At 35.2% G+C, this 20,270-nt stretch overlaps 2 protein-coding genes and 1 long non-coding RNA gene across 3 annotated transcripts; 1 reads left to right on the forward strand and 2 right to left on the reverse strand.

Moving 5' to 3' along the window:
* Window positions 1-2,207: 2,207 nt before the first annotated feature.
* Window positions 2,208-7,145, reverse strand: LOC148304308 (uncharacterized). Its single transcript, XR_015838363.1, has 3 exons — window positions 6,789-7,145; window positions 5,854-6,014; window positions 2,208-2,745 (listed from the first exon to the last, which is right to left on the reverse strand). It is a non-coding gene; the product is annotated as an uncharacterized LOC148304308 (long non-coding RNA).
* Window positions 7,146-8,079: 934 nt separating this feature from the next.
* On the forward strand, window positions 8,080-15,867 carry LOC148304309 (U5 small nuclear ribonucleoprotein 40 kDa protein-like). Its single transcript, XM_088268735.1, has 7 exons — window positions 8,080-8,127; window positions 9,081-9,360; window positions 9,439-9,571; window positions 9,794-9,997; window positions 14,596-14,838; window positions 15,063-15,241; window positions 15,629-15,867. The coding sequence occupies exons 2-7, from the start codon at window positions 9,241-9,243 to the stop codon at window positions 15,806-15,808; spliced, it is 1,059 nt and encodes a 352-aa protein (XP_088124861.1). The 5' UTR covers window positions 8,080-8,127; window positions 9,081-9,240; the 3' UTR covers window positions 15,809-15,867.
* Window positions 15,868-16,012: 145 nt separating this feature from the next.
* Window positions 16,013-20,267, reverse strand: LOC148304310 (glutathione S-transferase-like). The gene is made up of 5 exons (XM_088268736.1): window positions 20,217-20,267; window positions 19,248-19,395; window positions 18,079-18,246; window positions 17,512-17,654; window positions 16,013-16,502 (listed from the first exon to the last, which is right to left on the reverse strand). The coding sequence occupies exons 2-5, from the start codon at window positions 19,381-19,383 to the stop codon at window positions 16,329-16,331; spliced, it is 621 nt and encodes a 206-aa protein (XP_088124862.1). The 5' UTR covers window positions 19,384-19,395; window positions 20,217-20,267; the 3' UTR covers window positions 16,013-16,328.
* Window positions 20,268-20,270: the final 3 nt, after the last annotated feature.

The following is a 20,270-nucleotide window of genomic DNA, read 5'->3' on the forward strand; positions in this document are numbered from 1 at the left end:
GCTAGGAAATCTTCCCTTTTCTATGTGATTCCCCGATTTCGCAAATCACGACATGTTATGATACATTTATTTTTATCTAGTACATTTTTTATGACTTATTTAAAGTCATTCATTCATTCCAGTAAAAAAAATGTGCGATGCGTAGTCCGTGCATTGTTTTAGCGTTTGAGTTATTGTTTTATATTTATTGCTAGATTGATATATTCCTTTCAAATAATATACTAGATCTATTGGATAAATGAAAATATCTTGCGTCGTATCATTTTTCATAATATCGTACATAAGTCGGGTTTGTGTTTTGACCTCCGCCGAACCCGGGAGACTGACTCACCGAACCTGTGGGGTTCGATCGAACCCAGGTTAAGAACCACTGCTCTAGAAGAAGCCATTGAAAAAGAAAACGTTAACACAGCACTGATCTACATAGAGATATATAAATTAGTAAGTCTGTGATACAGATGGGTGTTGGTAGTACATAATCTTTGGTGTTGGTTAACACCACTTTCGTACTCCCATTTATACTTAGTAACTGAATATTGACTAGATGGAAAGGTGGGATCAAATACTGTCATTGAAGATGTATATATATATATATATATATATATATATATATATATATATATATATATATATATATATATATATATATGTATATGTATATGTGTATATATATATATATATATATATATATATATATATATATATATATATATATATATATATATATAAACTATTGTTACCGTCGATTTTTTTATTTAATCAAGTAGAAAAGTAGCGACATGGTAGAGGGGAAAGTAAAAACACGATGAGTATTCCCTGAGGAATCTGGTGGAATAAAATCCCACCGCAACTGTTGAAGAACCCGCAGAGAACCTTGGATGTGGTCATTTAACCCATCGGCATGCCAGTCGCATATCTCGGTGGCTAAGAATATTTTACATTCGGGTATCAGCCGCGGTTTAAACCACGCCTCCATCCGTGGGGAGTTCATATTATAAAGATACTTTCGCGTGATATCTACAAATCAGTAGAGAAAACTTTTGGTAATACATGATTTCTTATTATTTTTATACAAATTTATTAACGGCACTTGACCAAAGATATTCCCTTGAGGATAGAATTATCCTTTTGATTAAAATCGGTCAAAATTCAAAACTTTACATCCCAGGCGTAATGTTTTTTTTTTCAAGTTTTTTTGTCAATTTATCGCATTTCTGATTAAGACACTCGATAAAATACTCGGGCAACTAGTGTTCATCGGGCACCAAAAGAATATATGATTCCTTTTCAAGACAACATTCACAGATGGGAGTGTATATATATATATATATATATATATATATATATATATATATATATATATATATATATAAACTATTGTTACCGTCGATTTTTTTATTTAATCAAGTAGAAAAGTAGCGACATGGTAGAGGGGAAAGTAAAAACACGATGAGTATTCCCTGAGGAATCTGGTGGAATAAAATCCCACCGCAACTGTTGAAGAACCCGCAGAGAACCTTGGATGTGGTCATTTAACCCATCGGCATGCCAGTCGCATATCTCGGTGGCTAAGAATATTTTACATTCGGGTATCAGCCGCGGTTTAAACCACGCCTCCATCCGTGGGGAGTTCATATTATAAAGATACTTTCGCGTGATATCTACAAATCAGTAGAGAAAACTTTTGGTAATACATGATTTCTTATTATTTTTATACAAATTTATTAACGGCACTTGACCAAAGATATTCCCTTGAGGATAGAATTATCCTTTTGATTAAAATCGGTCAAAATTCAAAACTTTACATCCCAGGCGTAATGTTATTTTTTTCAAGTTTTTTTGTCAATTTATCGCATTTCTGATTAAGACACTCGATAAAATACTCGGGCAACTAGTGTTCATCGGGCACCAAAAGAATATATGATTCCTTTTCAAGACAACATTCACAGATGGGAGTGTCCCGGACATGTATTCTAAACATGTGCGAACCGTAAAAACAGCTACCATTTCGCATTCTGCAGCTACCTACATTCTACAGCTCATCTACATGTTGTCTTGAAGTTGATTAGAGTTATCTGGGAGAATTAGATTTTATTCCTTGAAGATATGATAATTTTCATAACTACAAAAATATAAATAAGATTTTATGCAAAACAAATATTTTTGACTTGATAATTATTAATAGTAATATTAGTAATATTAAGAAATTTTATTTCACAGAAGTTGATGCATTTATTTTATACTTATTACCAAAGTATTTACATTTCCATAGTGCAATGATAAAGTTAAAATATATATGACAACCTTTTTTCTATATTTTAAAATGGAAAGGCATGGAGTCTTCTTTAAATAACTATCTCCTACGTTAGTATATAGAGTTCATTTATAAATGACAATGTAGGAGATACAGAGGTATATGAGCATAATAGTGGACCCGACATATCGATTGTTCAAAAGGAATGTGGAGGAGACGCTTTTTTCTTCTCGGGCAGTAGAGTGCTTGATAAAAGGACTGCATTCATATCCCAGAAACAGTTTTCAGTGTTGAGAGCTAACAATTTATTATATATTATTTATTGATTGCGGTGTAGGGCTGATTACCTCACATGCATATAAAACATGTAAACACATTTGTAATAATAAATAATATTTTTTATTTGAAATTCTGATAATTTTTTTGCCAGTCTTTAAATGAAAATTCAGGAAATAGTATTTTTATTTCTCTTTCAGCTGCTACTTCAGAATCTGAAAACAAGGAGGAAAAATGTAATATATTAATGACAACTGTATTTGTAAAATATATTTATAAATTTTCAAATAAAGTAAGGCATTTGCCAAATTGGTTTCACCGATGATTACCATATCAATGTATTTTTTTTTTTTTATAAATAAATACATTTCCACTTTTTCTAATTTTCAAAGGTTTTCTTAGCTTGAAAAGAAATAAATGTAAAAAACCCTAGTAATGCCAAGTATAGTCGCATTGGCCATTTTATTTAATTTTTTAAAAGCAATAATCCGCAAAGCCTCTTCTTTTAGAGGCTTTTTTATAGGTAAGATAGCAAGGATAGGGAAGGTAAATGTGAAAATGTATTAAACCAAATAATAATAATAAACAAATACCCAGACCAATTGAAAATAAATCTGTGTTGAATTAATTTTGCGATCAGTGGGAATCAAACCCGCGACGCCAGTTTCACAGCCAAGCGTCTACCCAATTACCCCACGGCGCCTGTCACTTATATTAAAATTTTGAGGAGGATCTGATGTTTTGCAGAGAACCTGCTTGCACATCGTGGGTGTAAACAGCAGTTAGAGTTATTTTCACGCTAAAATAAAAATGTTTAATTTGATAAAACACAGGCTTCGCAGCGTAGTTAGGTAGCTGCTCGACTGCAAAACTGGAGTCCCGGGTTCGATTCCCGCCAAGTGCAAAATAAATTCAAGTAAGATATATTTTCAATTGGTCTGGGTGTTTGCGATGTATTTTTCACATTTACCTTCCCTATCCTACCTGCAGACAAGCCTCTAAAAATAGAGGCTTTGTAGGTAACTCCTTTAAAAAAAATAAAGAAAAAAAAAACTACCATACATAAATACATATCGGTTTTATACATATACGAATAAAATGGTCACAACTAAATGAAAATTGATTTCCATACAAAAGTAAGTGATTTTTCACTGTGATATTTATTTAATATCACCCTGGACTGGTAGTTTAAGCGCAGAAAGTATTAACTTGCCTTCATTAATTAACAAACAAGATAATATTGCCTCTATATGATGTGTTGTTTTATGCAGATGTGAATAACAAGAAGAAGAAAAATAATTGATTTTCTAGCAGAAAGTACTCCGATATAATTTTAAAAAAAATATTTGAAGGATGTTATGCTATACGAGGTTTGCTCAAATTATAGAAGAAAAAAGTCAGGATTCTTCTTCTCCGTCTTATTCCTCACTGCTGAGGGTTGTGACCCTTGAGGAAGCAATGACTCTTCTACAGTTCGGCTGTCCAAACTTAAAACACAGTAAGGGACATTTTTTTTTAGTATGTTTTTTTTTAATTTTTGGACTAAGTAGAATCTACTTAGTCCAAAAATGCAAAAAAAAACGTACTACAAAAAAATGTCCTTTACTGTGTTTTGAGTTTGGACAGCCGACTTATCCCTTGACTGTGCTGCACGTAGCGCTCCAACCACTGAGGTGCCTGCTGCTGCCTTAATTTGATCGGTCCATCAAATGGGGGATCTTCCTCTCCCTCTTTCGAGGCTATCAATTATTACAACTAGTCGTTCCAGGCTATCCTCGTTGCCACACGCAAGGTGTCCAAAGAACTGGAGAATCCGTCAGGTACAGACATTAGCCAGGTCAGGATATATGTCCAAAAAAATGGGTACAGACATTGGCCAAGTCCGGATATATGTCCAAAAAAACTGAGTGATCTGTGACATCCATATGGATGTAAATGTAAATGCATCACGTAAAGTCATTTTTAATTTACATAATGTATTAAAAAAAAAAAATCGTAAAACACTTGTTGTAGTAAACTATGCTATGCTGTGTAAAAAGAGCATTTTCAATTGTACAAATCTTGATTACAAAATTGTAACAATGGGTGATATAGATGTCTTCTTCTCTAACCCTTATCTGCATCCAATGGTGCATAGGGCAGTGCATTATATGACATTTTTTTATACAATTCAATAAAATTTGTATACATTTCTCATATTTTTTTAACCCTTATCCGCACCCCAATGGTGCAAGCAGCGGTGGGCTGCAGGGGGCTCGATGGGGCTCGCGCGAGGCCTTGTTAAATTTGACTTGGGCTGGCGAGCCCCTTGTTAAATTAAGAGAAATCAATATTCTCTGATTAAATCAGTAATCTACATACCATTAAATAAGTCATATCTATATTTTGTCGTTTGATGGACACATTAAGTAATTTTTATTACTTTTAATCAATATGTATTTTAGATGGTTAAAACAAGATGATACACCCCTCCCCTCCCCTCCCCCCACAACAATTGTTAAACAATTGGCAGCCCACCCTGGTGTAAAGGTCACTGGATCATAAAAACGCAGTGTTACCTTGATCATTACATACATGAAGGCAAGGTGATCACTCCTGCACTTCAGAGATCGGTCCAGCGTAATATCAAATAAATATTTAAGTGTAAATTCAATAATAGATATTTTCCCCCCTTGGGAATCAAACCCGGAATCTCCAGCACGGTAGCTAAATACGCTAACCATTACACAACGGAGGCGGACAAAACTATAGATGTATCAACATCAAATGTTGTATAGATAGGTATTATAAGGCTTGCCAGACATCCCGGGTTGATTGGGACAGTCCTAGTTTTCTGACAAAATATTTGTGTCCCGGCCAGTTTACTTCACGTTTAATAAAAATTTAATTTGATTATAGATGACAAAAGATCTAAAAATGTCTAAAAATAATAACTGCGAAGGTTTATCCGCCTCCGTACTGTAATGGTCAGCACGCTCAGCTACTGTACTGGAGGTCCCGGGTTCGATTCCCAGGGAGGGTCAGATAAATAAAGGAGATTTTTTCACTCTAATATTTATTCAATACTACCCTGGACTGGTTCCTGAACCGGAGGGCTGATCACCTTTCCTTCTTGTGTTAAGCGATCAAGATAACGCTGCGTTTATATGATGCAGTGCCCTATGCACCATTAGGGTGCGGATAAGGTTTGTTTAGGATAATTACTTTGTCATTAATTTCACTGTGCTGTACGCTGGGGGCATTCCGGTGTCCCGGTTGAACATTTCAGAAATCTAGAAAGCCTGGGTATAGTGTAATTATGATCGTAAATATTAGTAACCAACCTGATCCATGAGCTGCATTTCTTGTATCTGAAAGTCCAAACATACCCCTTATTGAATCAGGGTTGGTGTACATGGCTTTAAATACTTTAGTAGGACCGATGAGTTGCCTCCATTGTTGAATTCCATCCTCTCGTGCCAATACGTAAGCCTCTATTGGTCCACTTAAATGGGAAATAGCGATGATTAACAGAAAAACAATTATTAATTAATTTTTTTACAAAAATGTATATAATATTAGTATATAACCACTCACCGAGATTTTTATGTCTACCGGTTTTAAGACGTACCCATCTCTTTGTCAGGATAATCACTACCACAGCATGCAAACAATACTACCCTTCACTACCATAGCACTATTTAAACACTTAAAACTACACAAAATGTTTAACACACTTAGTGCATGTTGGTCTCCGGGTCAACCAAAAATCGCATTTGTTAAACATTTTGTGTAGTTTTAAGTATGTAAATAGTGTTATGGTAGTATTGTTTGCATGCTGTGGTAGTGATTGTCCTGACGAAGAGACGGGTACGTCTCAAAACCGGTAGATATAAAAATCTCGGTAAGTGGTTATATACTAACATTTTTGTAAAGAAAAAGTAAAAATGACTAACCACAAAGTAAATGCTTTAAAAATTAATAATATTGAGAATAGAAAAACAATTAATTGAACAAAATCAAGATGTGTAAATTATAATCAAAAATTTAATTAGTGAATCATTGGATTTAAAAAACAACTGAAGTCATATATAGGAATTAAACCTTGGTCCTATTTAGGTCGGGTGTTCTATATAACTAAACAAAACAGATTTACATTGTCTACTAATTTCTTAAATTGTAAAGTATTTTGTATCATTTGTTACCATTAATTCTCACGTGAATTAATAAAAATAAAACTCAGGAAATGTACTTCATTATGACTTATATAACTTATCACCTGCAAATGAATGAAATAAGCCTATTAAAAAAGAATTTCTCTCTGTGTTCTTCATAAAAGGTTTCAGCTTGGGTTTTACTCAATAAAATAGTTTTTTGGTCCACAAATTTAAACCCTTCTCGTAAAATAATCTTTTTAACGCATTCTGTTGCAAATGGATTTTTTACTAAATGTGGTTTTAAAAATGACAAAGTCAATTCCATTGATTTTTTCATAGTCAGTTCAAAAAACTAATCCTGATTTATTTCAATACAATTATGTTAAAGAAATCCATTTAAAAATCCGCCATAACCGTAATTTATATCAGTTTTCAAGTCGAATATGAAGTTTTTCAGATTGTCCACTGTCAAACAAAACATAATGCCAACATACAAACCAGAAAATTGTGCAGCGTTCCTATACTACTAATTTATTTGTAGAATCGTAGAATGGTCCAAAATATAATTCACTTTTTTTCATACCTTAAAAAACAATTACGTGGTCAATTAAAAAAAATTAAATAGTGAAAATAGTTCCCCCTCACAATTTAACAGATAAGTGTATCAATGAAATAAGTTGAGGTACCTATTTTCTCTGAGAGCAGCCGCAGCCTAGATAGGAGAGAGGTAGATAATTTAAAATAATTAGTATAAGCTAGGCAATATACGTACTCAAGAGATACAGTATTGTGTTTGAGACTTCTTCTAGAGAAAATAATCAGAAATTATCTCCGACATACCTTGTAGTGGGTACGGCGAGTTGAATAGACGAGCGGAGGATAGAGTCGGGTGGAGACTGACCATGAAAGAAGCAAGCCAATCATCACAAAGATTTTAACTCGCGAAGTAGAAACGTACTGTAAGCAGTAAACACGTTTTCGTCAGTATTTTCGTATTTTTCTCTTTCCTAATTGCGAATGGAATAAAATTTTAAAAGGCAAAAATGTTGACGTAACAAACGCTTGGTAAATACCATAATTATTGCATGCGATTCATGTATTCTAAATACTTTACTTTGACTAACTTTATTGAATAATTCCCGACAGCCGTAAGTGTCCCATTTTCCGCATAGACCATACAAAAACCTACAAAATTTTAGTTCTGAAGAATTTTGTGGTTGGTTGGAAGATATTGTTCCTTGGCAATAAGCCTTGAACATTTTTTCTGTACATGAAGTTAAAAAATATGTTTATCGGATATACATAGTAGGTATATGGTACTGTCCAAGGATGTAGTTTTGATGTGGATTTCATGCATTCGGAATTATGAAATCAAATCCGATTCAGATATCTGATGTGTGCACAAAGCTTATTGTGATAAATTATCTGTGGAATTATCGACTGTCAAAGCACGACGCTATAGCTAAATCAGGGGGGGTCGACTCGTAAACGTCAGATTGTTCAAAAAACGACCAGAAATGACGAGACACACTAATACACTAACAAAAACACCAAAACGGGAACGAAAAATACGAGATACCAACAAGTTGTTCAAATATTTCAAATAAATATATGCAAACTATGGTTATAGACAATTATCGATAGAAAAATAGAAATCCGTATATGAAGAACTTGATAATATTGAGTATTATGCCAAAGTTAAAGTTAAATTTTGCGTATGAAAGTGTAGTTTTTCTTACTTGACACAACGCTCCCTTGAACTTCCGCAGCACCCCCCAAATGCAAAAAATTTAAAAACGCCTAGCCAGACTTTCAAAACGCCCACAAAGGGGCGCTGGCACCCCCGTTAAGAAACATAACTTCAGAAAGTGGTGAGCACTCCTTCCGCCCTTTTAAAATATTGTATTTTCTAGAATTTTAAATATAATATAGTAATTTGAAAATTCTATCGTTTTTGTTTTTGTTGAAAAGCCTTATATTTATACATAGTTTGAGATAATAATTTCAAAAAAAGTTACCATTACCATTTACCATTGTAAGGCTGAGTTGAGTAACCATTATTAATCGCCTGAACTCTTTTTATAAATGTCGCGTTTTAGCCGTGACCTTTCTATTTTTGTTTACACTGAAATAAATAAATTTAGATAGTGAAATATCTTCTTTTTAGTATTAATATTATAATTTTGAAAATATGTAATTCAACAAATTTCAATATAAATACCATTTAACCTGAAAAAATAATGATAAATATTTCGGCGGGTGGATTCGACATTCAGCCGCGGCGAAGTCACGCCCAGCCGGGAACTTAGTACTTCTAGCCGTTTACGTCACTTCCGGCCGCTGGCGAATATCACTTCCAGCCATAAAAAATCGAGGCAGTTGGCGGTCTTTATATAAATTAGTTAGTCTGTGAGCTAAATATTCAGTCTATTTCTGATTAAAATGTACTGTTGTAAAGAAGATCAAATAAATAACGATCGATACAACACCTTATTTTAAATCCTTCACAACTTACGCTAAGGTCTGCTAAAAATATATTAAAAAAAACAACATAACCTTGTTTAAAAAATTAAAATGCCGTCTTTAGACAACAAGCGTAAAGCGGAAGACTTTTCTCTTGTCAGCGCTAATAAGAGGAATAGAAATGAACTATCCGTTATTGGGAGCCGAGAAAAGGCTGTGGTTACGGCAGGGGTAATTAAAATTTGATATTATTTTCAAAATATTGTTATCGGTCAATTTTATATAATATTAATAAATTATCAATTGCAGTCTCAGATCCCGAGAACATCTGGATTATTTGCCCCCATAATGCTTTTGGAAGGCCATCAGGGGGAAGTGTTTTCATCTAAATTTCATCCTGAAGGACAACACTTGGCTTCAGCTGGCTTTGACAGGCAAATATGTAAGATTAAAATACAAAAGTTATCACAGTGGTTTTGAATCTATTTTTTGAGTTTGCTATGATCTGTAGCTAAAATATCATATTTTTCTTGTTGCCATCTTATTGTTTTTGCTTCTTTAACTTTCTCTTTGTGGAAGGGATGGATTCTCAATTTAATATAAAGTTTTCCAAAATTATCAATATGCTGATCAATTAGTTAGTGATACAACGGATGTGTTTCAGTTTTGTGGACCGTATATGGAGAGTGTGAGAATGTGAGTGTTATGACCGGGCACACTGGAGCAATAATGGAGTTACAGTTCTCTCCCGATGGATCCAACCTCTTCACATGCTCCACGGATAACACGCTGGCTATCTGGGATGTACCAACCTCTCAGCGCATAAAAAAATTAAAAGGACACACTGGATTTGTCAATTCGGTTCAAGGTATTCATACTTACTTATTTCAGCCTCCTTCTTGTGTCCAGTATTGAACAAAGGCCTCCCTTTTGAACTTCCACAGTTCTCTATTGGACGCGACTCTTTTCCAGTGCAGGCCCGCCACTTTCCTAATGTCATCGGACCATCTTGCCTGGGGCCTACCCACGCTTCTGCATCCTGTTCTAGGCCTCCAGTCAAGCACCTTTTTAGTTCATCTATCTTCAGACATTCGTGCCACATGACCTGCCCAGTTCCACTTTAGTTCAGTCCATAATTTGTATAGAACACCCCTGAGGGATGAACGCTACCAAATAAGACAATTTGCCAGGTAATAACGGCTGGAGAGCAATTTGGTTAGTACCAAAAATGGTAAAAAACATTCAATGCTGGCTTGTCTGAACTAGATCTTCCTTAAGACTTTCCTTTATCAATCTTTTTGGATGAAAGAGATTTATTGCCCTTTGAAACATTTTCTATTTTTTAAAATTATTGTTTGTCAAACACCAATCAATTAATTTAGGTAGGTACTAGGTGGAGATATATTACAGGTATTTCAACAGAGACAAAAATTTTTTTTTTGAGAATGAAATATTGAAGTCTGGGCATTTAAAGAGCTCATGGTCTGTCATTGGCTGGTTTGAAAAATCTCATTCACTTTGTCGGTGATTGAACATCCATATTATGATTAGATGCTTGGATTTTTAATCAAGAGCGGAATGGTAAATGTTACACATTTTGTAATGTGAAGTAATAAATCCAGTATGTCGCTCACTCCTTTCAACAACGTCATATATCAAAAATCGTCAATTTTCAGTTGTGCATGTTTTCGGAATGCCCAGAAAATGTACTTTATCCCAGCAAAAGTGGCATATTTTTAACTTAATTTACCCGCTACGGGGCAGAAAGTGTTGTTTTTGAGTTTTTAAGAAAAGGTATTGTTTAATTCACGTTGGCACATATAATGTGCGAACCATGCGCACTCCTGGAAAAGACCTGCACGCTACTCGCATCATGAAGATGTACAAATTGGACATCCTGGGACTGAGTGAGACGCGATGGAAAGGCTCAGGAAAGAAACTGTTGGAGAAACACACAATCATCTATTCAGGACAAGAGCAGTACCATCGACAGGGAGTGGCACTTATAATGACAGACAAAGCGGCTCGCTACCTCCAAAAATGGGAACCAATTTCTGAAAGAGTTTTACGCGCAACTTTCAAAACCACAGATAGCTCTGTAACCATACTCCAATGCTATGCCCCCACAGAAGATGCCGACGATCACGTTAAAGATGCTTTTTACGACTCTCTGCACTCCGCAATATCCTCGGTCCCGAAAAGGGACCGCGTCATTGTAATGGGAGACCTTAACGCAAGAGTCGGCACCAACGTAGCACTCGGTCCAACAGTGATGGGTAGCCACGGCCTCGGTTGCATTAACGATAACGGTGAGCGGCTCATCGAACTCGCAACCTTAAATGAGCTCTTAATAGGTGGTACAATTTTTCCTCACAAAAATATCCACAAGTATACTTGGACTTCTCCCGATGGCAATACAAAAACGCAGATTGACCATTTTCTTTACACTGCAGCCCATCGTAGAGAACTCCTAGATGTCCGCACATACAGAGGCGCCGATATCTATAGTGATCATGAGCTACTCACAGGCAAAATAAGGCTGAAATTAAACCGCACTGCCAAGCCAAAGAAGAGGAGTCAGGTCAACATTGATAAGCTGAAGGAGACAATGTCCTGGCTTAACTATGATATCGCCGTCAGGGAGGGACTCGAGCAGCAACATTCCGATGATAATGACACTATCGAAAGCACATGGCATAACATCAAAACAGCCATAGTTACGTCAGCTCAAAGGGTTCTCGGAATGAAGCCGTCAAATCGACCCAAATGGATGTCGGATGAAACGTGGGAATTAATAGAAGAAAGGGCCAACATAAAACTCTTAAAAGATGCGGAAACTGACCAGGGTAAGCTCGAAAGTCTCCGAGCGCAATATAAATGGAAGCACCTGGCTGTCAAAAGATCCGCAAGGCGGGATAAACGCCGTTCCCTGGACACACAAATAGCAGCAGCCGAACAAGCAGCCCGTAGAGGTGATACTTCTAAGCTTTTTAAGATTACGCACCAAATCTGTGGTAAGCGGCCCCCGACCGCAGGCCCAGTTCGTGGCCCGAGCGGCCAAATCGAGTCTGAGCCCGAATGCGTGAAAAGCATATGGAGAGATCACTTCTGCCGCGTGCTAAATCGTCCACCCCCCTTAGACCCCCTCCATGTGCCCTCAGTCTCTGCCCAACTGAACATTCCGCGAGCACACGATATTTCGCAAAGCACTCCAACGCATACTGAAATTATATCAGCTATTAAAAAGCTGAAAAACGGAAAGGCGCCTGGTGTCGACGAAATACATCCGGAATACGTCAAGAGTGGCATGGACGCTCTCCTCGACCCCCTGTATCACCTACTTTCAAAGGTATGGGAAGAGGAAAGGTGCCCGAAGGATTGGGTAAACGGGGAAGTTATAGCCCTCCACAAAAAGGGTGATCCGCTGTTGTGTGATAACTACCGTGGCATTACTCTTTTAAGCGTTCCTGGAAAAATTCTGGCACAAATAATTTTGGCAAGAATCCAAAAACCAATAATGCGAGTCCTCAGAGAGAACCAAGCAGGCTTTCTACCAGGTAGGGCGTGCGCTGACCATATACATAACTTACGATGCCTGTTACAGCAAAGTAACGAATGGAACTGCGCCCTTGCCTGCTGTTTTGTAGACTACGAAAAAGCTTTCGACAGCCCGCATAGGTCTTCTCTTTGGAATATCATAGAAGCATATGGAGTTCCTGTCAAAATTGTGGCCATTATCAGGGCGCTTCACACTAACAGCGAATGCTGCGTTAGAATAGATGATGTGTGCAGTGAACCATTTGAGGTCTCTACTGGGGTGAAGCAAGGCTGTGTACTAGCCCCATTTCTCTTCATCATCATGTTTGACTTCATCCTACGAATGTCAATTCCACCGGATCGAGGAATTGCAGTGAGTCCTGCTCAGAAATTATGCGATTTAGAATATGCGGACGATGCAGTTCTAATAGATACATCGATCGGAGCCCTGCAAGATATAATTGACTCCCTCCAAATAAACTCCGCTCGGTTAGGCCTAAGAGTGAACGCCAAAAAGACCAATGTCATGTGCAACTCAGCCTGTCCGGACCGAGATCAACATCTTACTTGTGAGGGACGAGCGCTCGTTCGAGTCGACACCTTCAGATACCTTGGAACACTCATGGTGGAGGATGGTAGTGTCCAGAAGGAACTGAATGTACGGCTCGGAATGGCAGGAGCTATATTCAATAAAATGCGCAATGTCTGGGACTCACTGCTTTACTCGACAAAAACCAAGTGTCGTCTCTTTAACGCCTGCATCCTAACAGTGTTGCTGTACGGATGTGAGTCGTGGCACCTCACCAAAGCTCAAAGCAAGAAACTAGCAAGTTTTGAAAATAGATGCCTGAGGCGAATACTGGGTATAAAGTGGTATGACTTCGTCAGGAATGACGATGTGAGGAGAAGAACTCAACAGCCCCTCATACTGGAAGTCCTGAAGAGAAGAAGGTGGACATGGTTGGGACATGTCCTTAGAATGCCACCTGAGGGCATCAACCCCTCATGTCTCTTCTTCCAACCCCGAGGATTCCGGCGCCCCGGAAGGCCGCTGACGACCATTCACCGACTATACTCAGCGGAACTTCGAGACGCCGGACTGACCTGGGAGGAAGCCAAGGAGATGGCGCGTGACAGAGTGACTTGGAGACGACTCGTGTTGGCCATATGCTCCACCTAGGGAGCGAACATGGAAAAAAGAAAAGAAGAATTGTTTAATAATTTTTTTAAATACATGAAATATTTTTCAAATGGAGAAAAAACCTTCAGGTTTTACCTAAAAAGATCTGTTGCACAGCAAAAATAAGTGGCTTGATATTTATTTTTAATAAATTTAATTATATTCTTAAACTGTAAAAATAATTCCTGAAAAATCAAGTTTTTTGATATATGACGTTGTTGAAAGGAGTGAGCGATGTGTTTGCAAAGATACAAACTCAGATATTGTGAATTTTTCCACATTTGAAACTCTGTAGAGAAGTAATAGGGGTGTTTTTTAAAAATTATGTTTTAACCTTTGAATGGGTAAATTTAAAATAGGGGAAGCATTTTTATAATTATTTGTAAACTTCATTTTATGTTGTTGTTTCTAAAAGTACATAATAATAACTTTTGTGAGCTTGATCACACAGAGAACTCATGTCCAATATCAAGGTTCGGAAGATTTCGTATCATGGTCACGTATTCTGGCAGAAAAGTATTACATTCTGTAAATAATAATGATGGGAAAAATAGAAGGACGCCGAGGACCTGGCAGAAAACGAACATCATGGCTTCGCAACATTCGCGACTGGACCGGGATGAGAGGAGTGGAGGAGTTGTTCCTGTGATCATAGTGATTAATTGATCATAGTGATCGCCAACGTTAAGGGGACCTAACAAGGCACACGAAGAAGAATAATAACTTTTGAATTTCGCATTTTGTTTTAGGAAATAGAAGAGGCCCACAAATATTGGTGTCCGGTTCGGACGACTCCACCATAAAGATCTGGGATGCGAGGAAACGTAATGTAGTGACCACGTTGAATAATAACTATCAAGTTCTGGCGACTACTTTTAACGACACGTCGGAACAAGTAATCACTGGTGGAATCGACAATGACATCAAGGTTTGGGATTTGCGAAAAAATGAAATTGTCTACCGACTAAAAGGGCACATCGATTCTATCACAGGTATTAAAAATCCCATTCAGAATTATTGATTATGCCGATACTGTCAAAATTTGAGCAATTAACTGTAAATAAAAAGTAAAAATCAATTTGTATAACTTATATTTTATTCAGTTACAAATATTCGGTCCACGATTAATTTGTTTTGTAACAACTCGCGAATGATTGTTTGAAATATTTGATTATGCTTTTTTTAAATTTCACAATGATTCTTTGATGAATTGTAGGTCTAGCATTATCACCAGATGGATCATACGTGCTGTCTAACTCCATGGACAACTCCATAAGGATTTGGGATATTAGACCATTTGCACCTGCTGAGCGATGTGTCAAAGTTTTTGGAGGACATCAGCACAACTTTGAAAAAAACCTTTTGAGATGTGCATGGTCTCCTGATGGAACACGAGTATGTTTATTTTATTTAAATTTCTTATTAGGAATATTAATTATCTTCAAATTGTATCAATTTTTTAAATGCAGTTTCATATTGTGGGTATACTGGCAAAAATACCCGCTATTAAACTAGGTTGAATTTACTTTTAAAACCGCATAAATATGACATTTCAAACTTAGTGTATTTTACCAGTTTAAAGAAGATTGAAAAGTTTGTAATATGCATCATTAAGTTAAAACTTCATATTTTCGAGTTAACGTTTTTCCAGTATACCCACAATTAGGCAAACCCCTACTTAGCTAAATATTTCTAGTAACTATTTTTGTATGAACTTTGTGGAAGTTTGTATTTTATAATGTTTTTTCAGACTGGTCTCCTTAAATGCCGATTTTGTTTCAGGTGACTGCCGGATCGGGTGATCGTTTAGTGTTCATCTGGGATACAACTACTCGAAGGATTCTGTACAAACTTCCTGGTCATTATGGAAGTGTGAATGATGTCAGTTTTCACCCTAAGGAACCGATAATACTTTCAGCTTCAAGTGACAAACAGCTTTATTTAGGAGAAATTGAGGCTTAGTTATATGTATTTGAATTGTTACCATTATAAGCTTATAAAATTAAAATATTTCACTTTAATTTCTTTATTTTATTTTGGATGAAGTCATGATGTTAGTACCTGCTTGGTGGTTTTTTTTAAATTTCTAATTAAAACAAAAAAAAGGAATAACCCGCAAAGCGTCTATTTTAGATGCTTGTCTGTAGGTAGGATAGTAAGGATAGGGAAGGTAAATGTGAAAAATACATTACAAATACTAGACCAATTGAAAATAAATCTTTCTTGAATTCATTTGCAATTGGTGAGAATCGAACCCGCGACGCCAATTTCGCAGTTTAGATTCTATCCAACAATGCCACGGCGCCTGTCAATTTGAATACATGAAAAACAAGTATATATAGGAAGAGCAATATTAAATCTTATCATATTTATAATAAAGTATTATGATACATAATTGGATTAATTAAAAAATACTACATTTATATAAATAAGTACTTTTATTTTATATTACTACTATCTAAAATTATACAATACTCATTTCTTAATATGGCGCAATAGAAAGTTGAGGTGTTTGGTACCAGTTCTTGATAGCAGGAATAGCAAGGACATTTTTTTTCACGGCTGTAAGATTGGGTTTATTTTCCAAGATATCAAATTTAGCCATGCTACTGAAGTAATCAACAATACCTGTGAACCAAAAATCGGCCCACGTGAGCTGAAAATAAGAAATCAAATTATTTTCACCATATAAATAGATCATGGCTTTATGGCTAAAACTAACTATTAGAGAATTTAAAAATAAACCGGAAGAATGGAAGTGGCAATGTAAGGAGTTTTATCTTATTTTTCCTTTTCGTAGCTTTCGTATTTTTTATTCCAAAATGAAAGTGTGAAATGAGTAGTCCACTTGCAAACCATGTTATGTTATAAAATTAAGTTTTTTAATCAACGGCGCCAACACACATTCTGTTCGCCAATTACGCGACTCGCACAATGAACCTCATTTCACACAATGGAATGTATCGTACTTCATCTTGCTGCTCGAACGCTTCAAGATGGCACGCAGCCGATACAATTCTTGGTGTTCTTCAATGCCTATTAAAAAACAACAAGAAGAGCTCTAACCACTTCTAGTCCAGCAACATGATAAAGCTCAAAGGAAAGCTACATCTGACAACGAGGAGGAGCAATGAAATTATCCAATCTCAACTGCTGCCAACAAGAATATCCTGGTCGAATGGAGCTAGGTTCAGGAGTTTCCCAAAGCTCACTATCTAAATTCAACTGAGGCTAACAAGATCAACGATCTCTATAATGGTACTCTTATCAGTTAATTTGGAAGGTGTTGAAAAAGAGGGAGAAACAGACAACCTTAGAAAGGGGTTTTAAGAAGACGAGAAGCAAGGATGGAACAAAGGGATTTGACCCTGCAAGCCTCAGTAGACTCTCCTAAATCTAAGTCTGACTAAAAAATGTGAGTATCCTTTTTTATGTTACCATATTTTATGCTACAGAAAGTTTTTTGTTTACATGTATTTTTATGGGAAAACGCATTTCATACAACGAACTTGCTCCTGGAATGAATTAATGAATTATGAATCTATGTTATGCGAGGCATCACTGTACATACAAAAAAATCTAAAAATTAATTAGTAAATGAAATAATCAAGTGTTTTGGAAAAACATTGCATCGGTCGAAACAATAGTGTATGTATTACACATACCCTTCCGAGTGCAAAGTGCCCATTGTTGGTGGCAGCAACAGATTCCAGTTTATCAAGGAAGAATGGTATTGTTTCATTCTTAAGAGTTACATATCTTTGCTCCTTAATTTTTTCATCAGGATCATAATGAACAGCCTGCAGTTCTGCAAATAAAAAATAAACTTACTGTCTGACTATGTATTTCAGACATTTGTTAACAAAATAATTAATCAATATTTTGAGTGTGTTCAAATTTTTACGAACTCTGGATTCATCCACTTTAGGAGTTATTCATATCAAAGTTTTATATCAACGTAGATGAAGAAGTTTATGGAAGTCTGGGTGTATTTACAGCTGTCATTAACTGGTTTATATTAATTTATTGCCCTGATCATGGTCAACTGATGTGACCGGATACCTGAAACTAAGGTTGTGTTCATCCAGTCTAATAAAAACATGCTTTGATCGCTCAATATAAACCATTAGTGTTTCTATGGACGTGTTTATATACTGGCCAAGATGCTTAGTATTTGCATTTCCGCTTGATGTTTAGAAGTATATGTAAAAAATCACAACTTAAGTTCTTACTTTGTTTGAAATCATTTATCGTGTCGACAATGATATCAATTTCCAAACATTCAAGATCATTTTTTCCAGAGAGGCCGACTTTCTTGCCTAAATAGCGGCAAATGGATACACTCTGATGAACTTTTTTTCCAATAAACTCCAAAATAGGTAGCTGTCCTAAAGGTGTGGCTGCAATAAACAACAAAATAAGCAAAGTTTTTTTTTCTCTTTATGATACCATATGGTATGTTTTCATAATTCATATATTGAAATTGCATTTCAATGTACACTTACTTGCACAAGCACATGTCGCTCACTCCTTTCAAGAACATCATAAATAAAAAAAACTTGATTTTTCAGGAGAACGTTTTTAAAGTTAAAAAATATAATACAATGTATTAAAAATTAATATCAAGCCACTTATTGAACTTTTTACTGTGCAACTGATCTTTTTATGTAAAACCTGAAGGTTATTTCTCCATTTGAAAAATATTAAGTATATTTAAAAAAATAATTAAACAAAACCTTTTCTTCAAAATGCAAAAACAACACTTTCTGCCCTGTAGCTGGTAAATATCAAGTTAAAAATATGCCGCTTTTGCTGGGATATAGTACAATTTCTGGGCATTCCGAAAACATGCAGAACTTAAAATTGACGATATTTGATTTATGACATTCTTGAAACGAGTGAGCAATGTGTTAAATATCTGCAACTTTTTGCATTTATATATTTTTCTCGTTTATGTAAATATCAGTAAAAAAATAAATGGATCTTTGCAAAAAATAACAATTATACGTCTCAAAACATCATATTTTAATCATCACAGATTACCCTAAATTATGCAAAATTTCCAGTTAAAATAGAGTCATGTTTAGGCAAAGATAACTAATTCTATTAATTGATTCGGCAGTCACTTTGTGGTGAAACCTATCCATTTTTATTTTAAGTTTTACTTAGTGAATACAACTAAGTATTTCTTAAAATTTATTGCGACATGGTGATTGTAAATGATGCGGAATGCATCGAAACACGTGTCACAATAGATTTTAAGAAATATGTAGTGGTATTTTCTAAGTAAGTTTTTTAATTAAAAATAACTATATTTGCTCTGAGCCTTATGTTGCCTGTGCCATATTGCCAAAATGTAGCCTCCCACGTATAATGAAAAATAGCTGTAAATATTACTTACAATCCTTTAATTTGGGCCAGTTCTCTGGCATGATACGTTCATCTTCAAACTCAATTTTTCCATAGGTCAATAGCAGGCGAATGGGTTCCCCCAAAGCTTTAAGTGGGAAGTAAATAAGTTTGTACTGAGGAGCCATTGTAGTTCAAATCTGTAATTTTGTATTATATTTATGTAAGTAATTTTATTGAATTATTATAACTGCTATAGAAATATGAATGAACTATTGATTAAAAAGGTAATATTTTGTATACCTATACAGACTCCCAAATGATTTTCACCTCGCATTTTATGATAATTTTAGCATAAATATTTTTTTAATAATTAAGTATATTTCATAAATCAATCAATTCTTAAAAATGTTTGGATTCTAGCTACAAAAAAAAGATCCTAGCTACAAAGAAAAAACTTCTACAAATTTAACATAAAATATCTATAATACTTATAGGTAACATAATTCTTTACTAATTGATCTGGCATTCGCTTTGTGTTAAATAATATTTATCGATATATTTTTTTATATCTACTTGGAAAATAGCTTAAATATTATACTACGTTGTGACACCCTTGGATGTCAGACACCGTATCACAATATTGTTTAATAATTACATAGTTGTAATTACTAAGTAAATGTTAAATTTCATAATGTGACATAACAGGATTCCATTTTTTATACTGTTTTCAACACGCTGAATTGAAAAAAAAATCTATAGAATAGACTTAATAGGATATTCAATATTTAAAAATAAAGTTATTTTGTAAATTGTTCATAAAAAAAGTAATTACAAGACAAAGTTTAGGAAAATCTTACATTTTTGGCTGATCTAAATCAAATTGCTTGGCTATATTTATTATTTAAAACCATTTAAAATATAATTAAACCTTATTCCGCGGAAAAGCAGAACAAGGATGAAAATTACAAAATAAAAATGAACCTTAAATTATGTAACTAGTTAAGAAAAATCAACTCACCAAAAGCAGCCGGGTAAAAACAGGTTCAAGATTGAAAAGAATATTTAAAAAAGG

The sequence above is a fragment of the Brachycentrus maculatus genome, unplaced genomic scaffold (assembly GCF_059751285.1).
Source record: "Brachycentrus maculatus isolate JH-2025_06_01 unplaced genomic scaffold, ASM5975128v1 h1tg000326l, whole genome shotgun sequence".
Taxonomy (NCBI): Eukaryota; Metazoa; Arthropoda; class Insecta; order Trichoptera; family Brachycentridae; genus Brachycentrus; species Brachycentrus maculatus.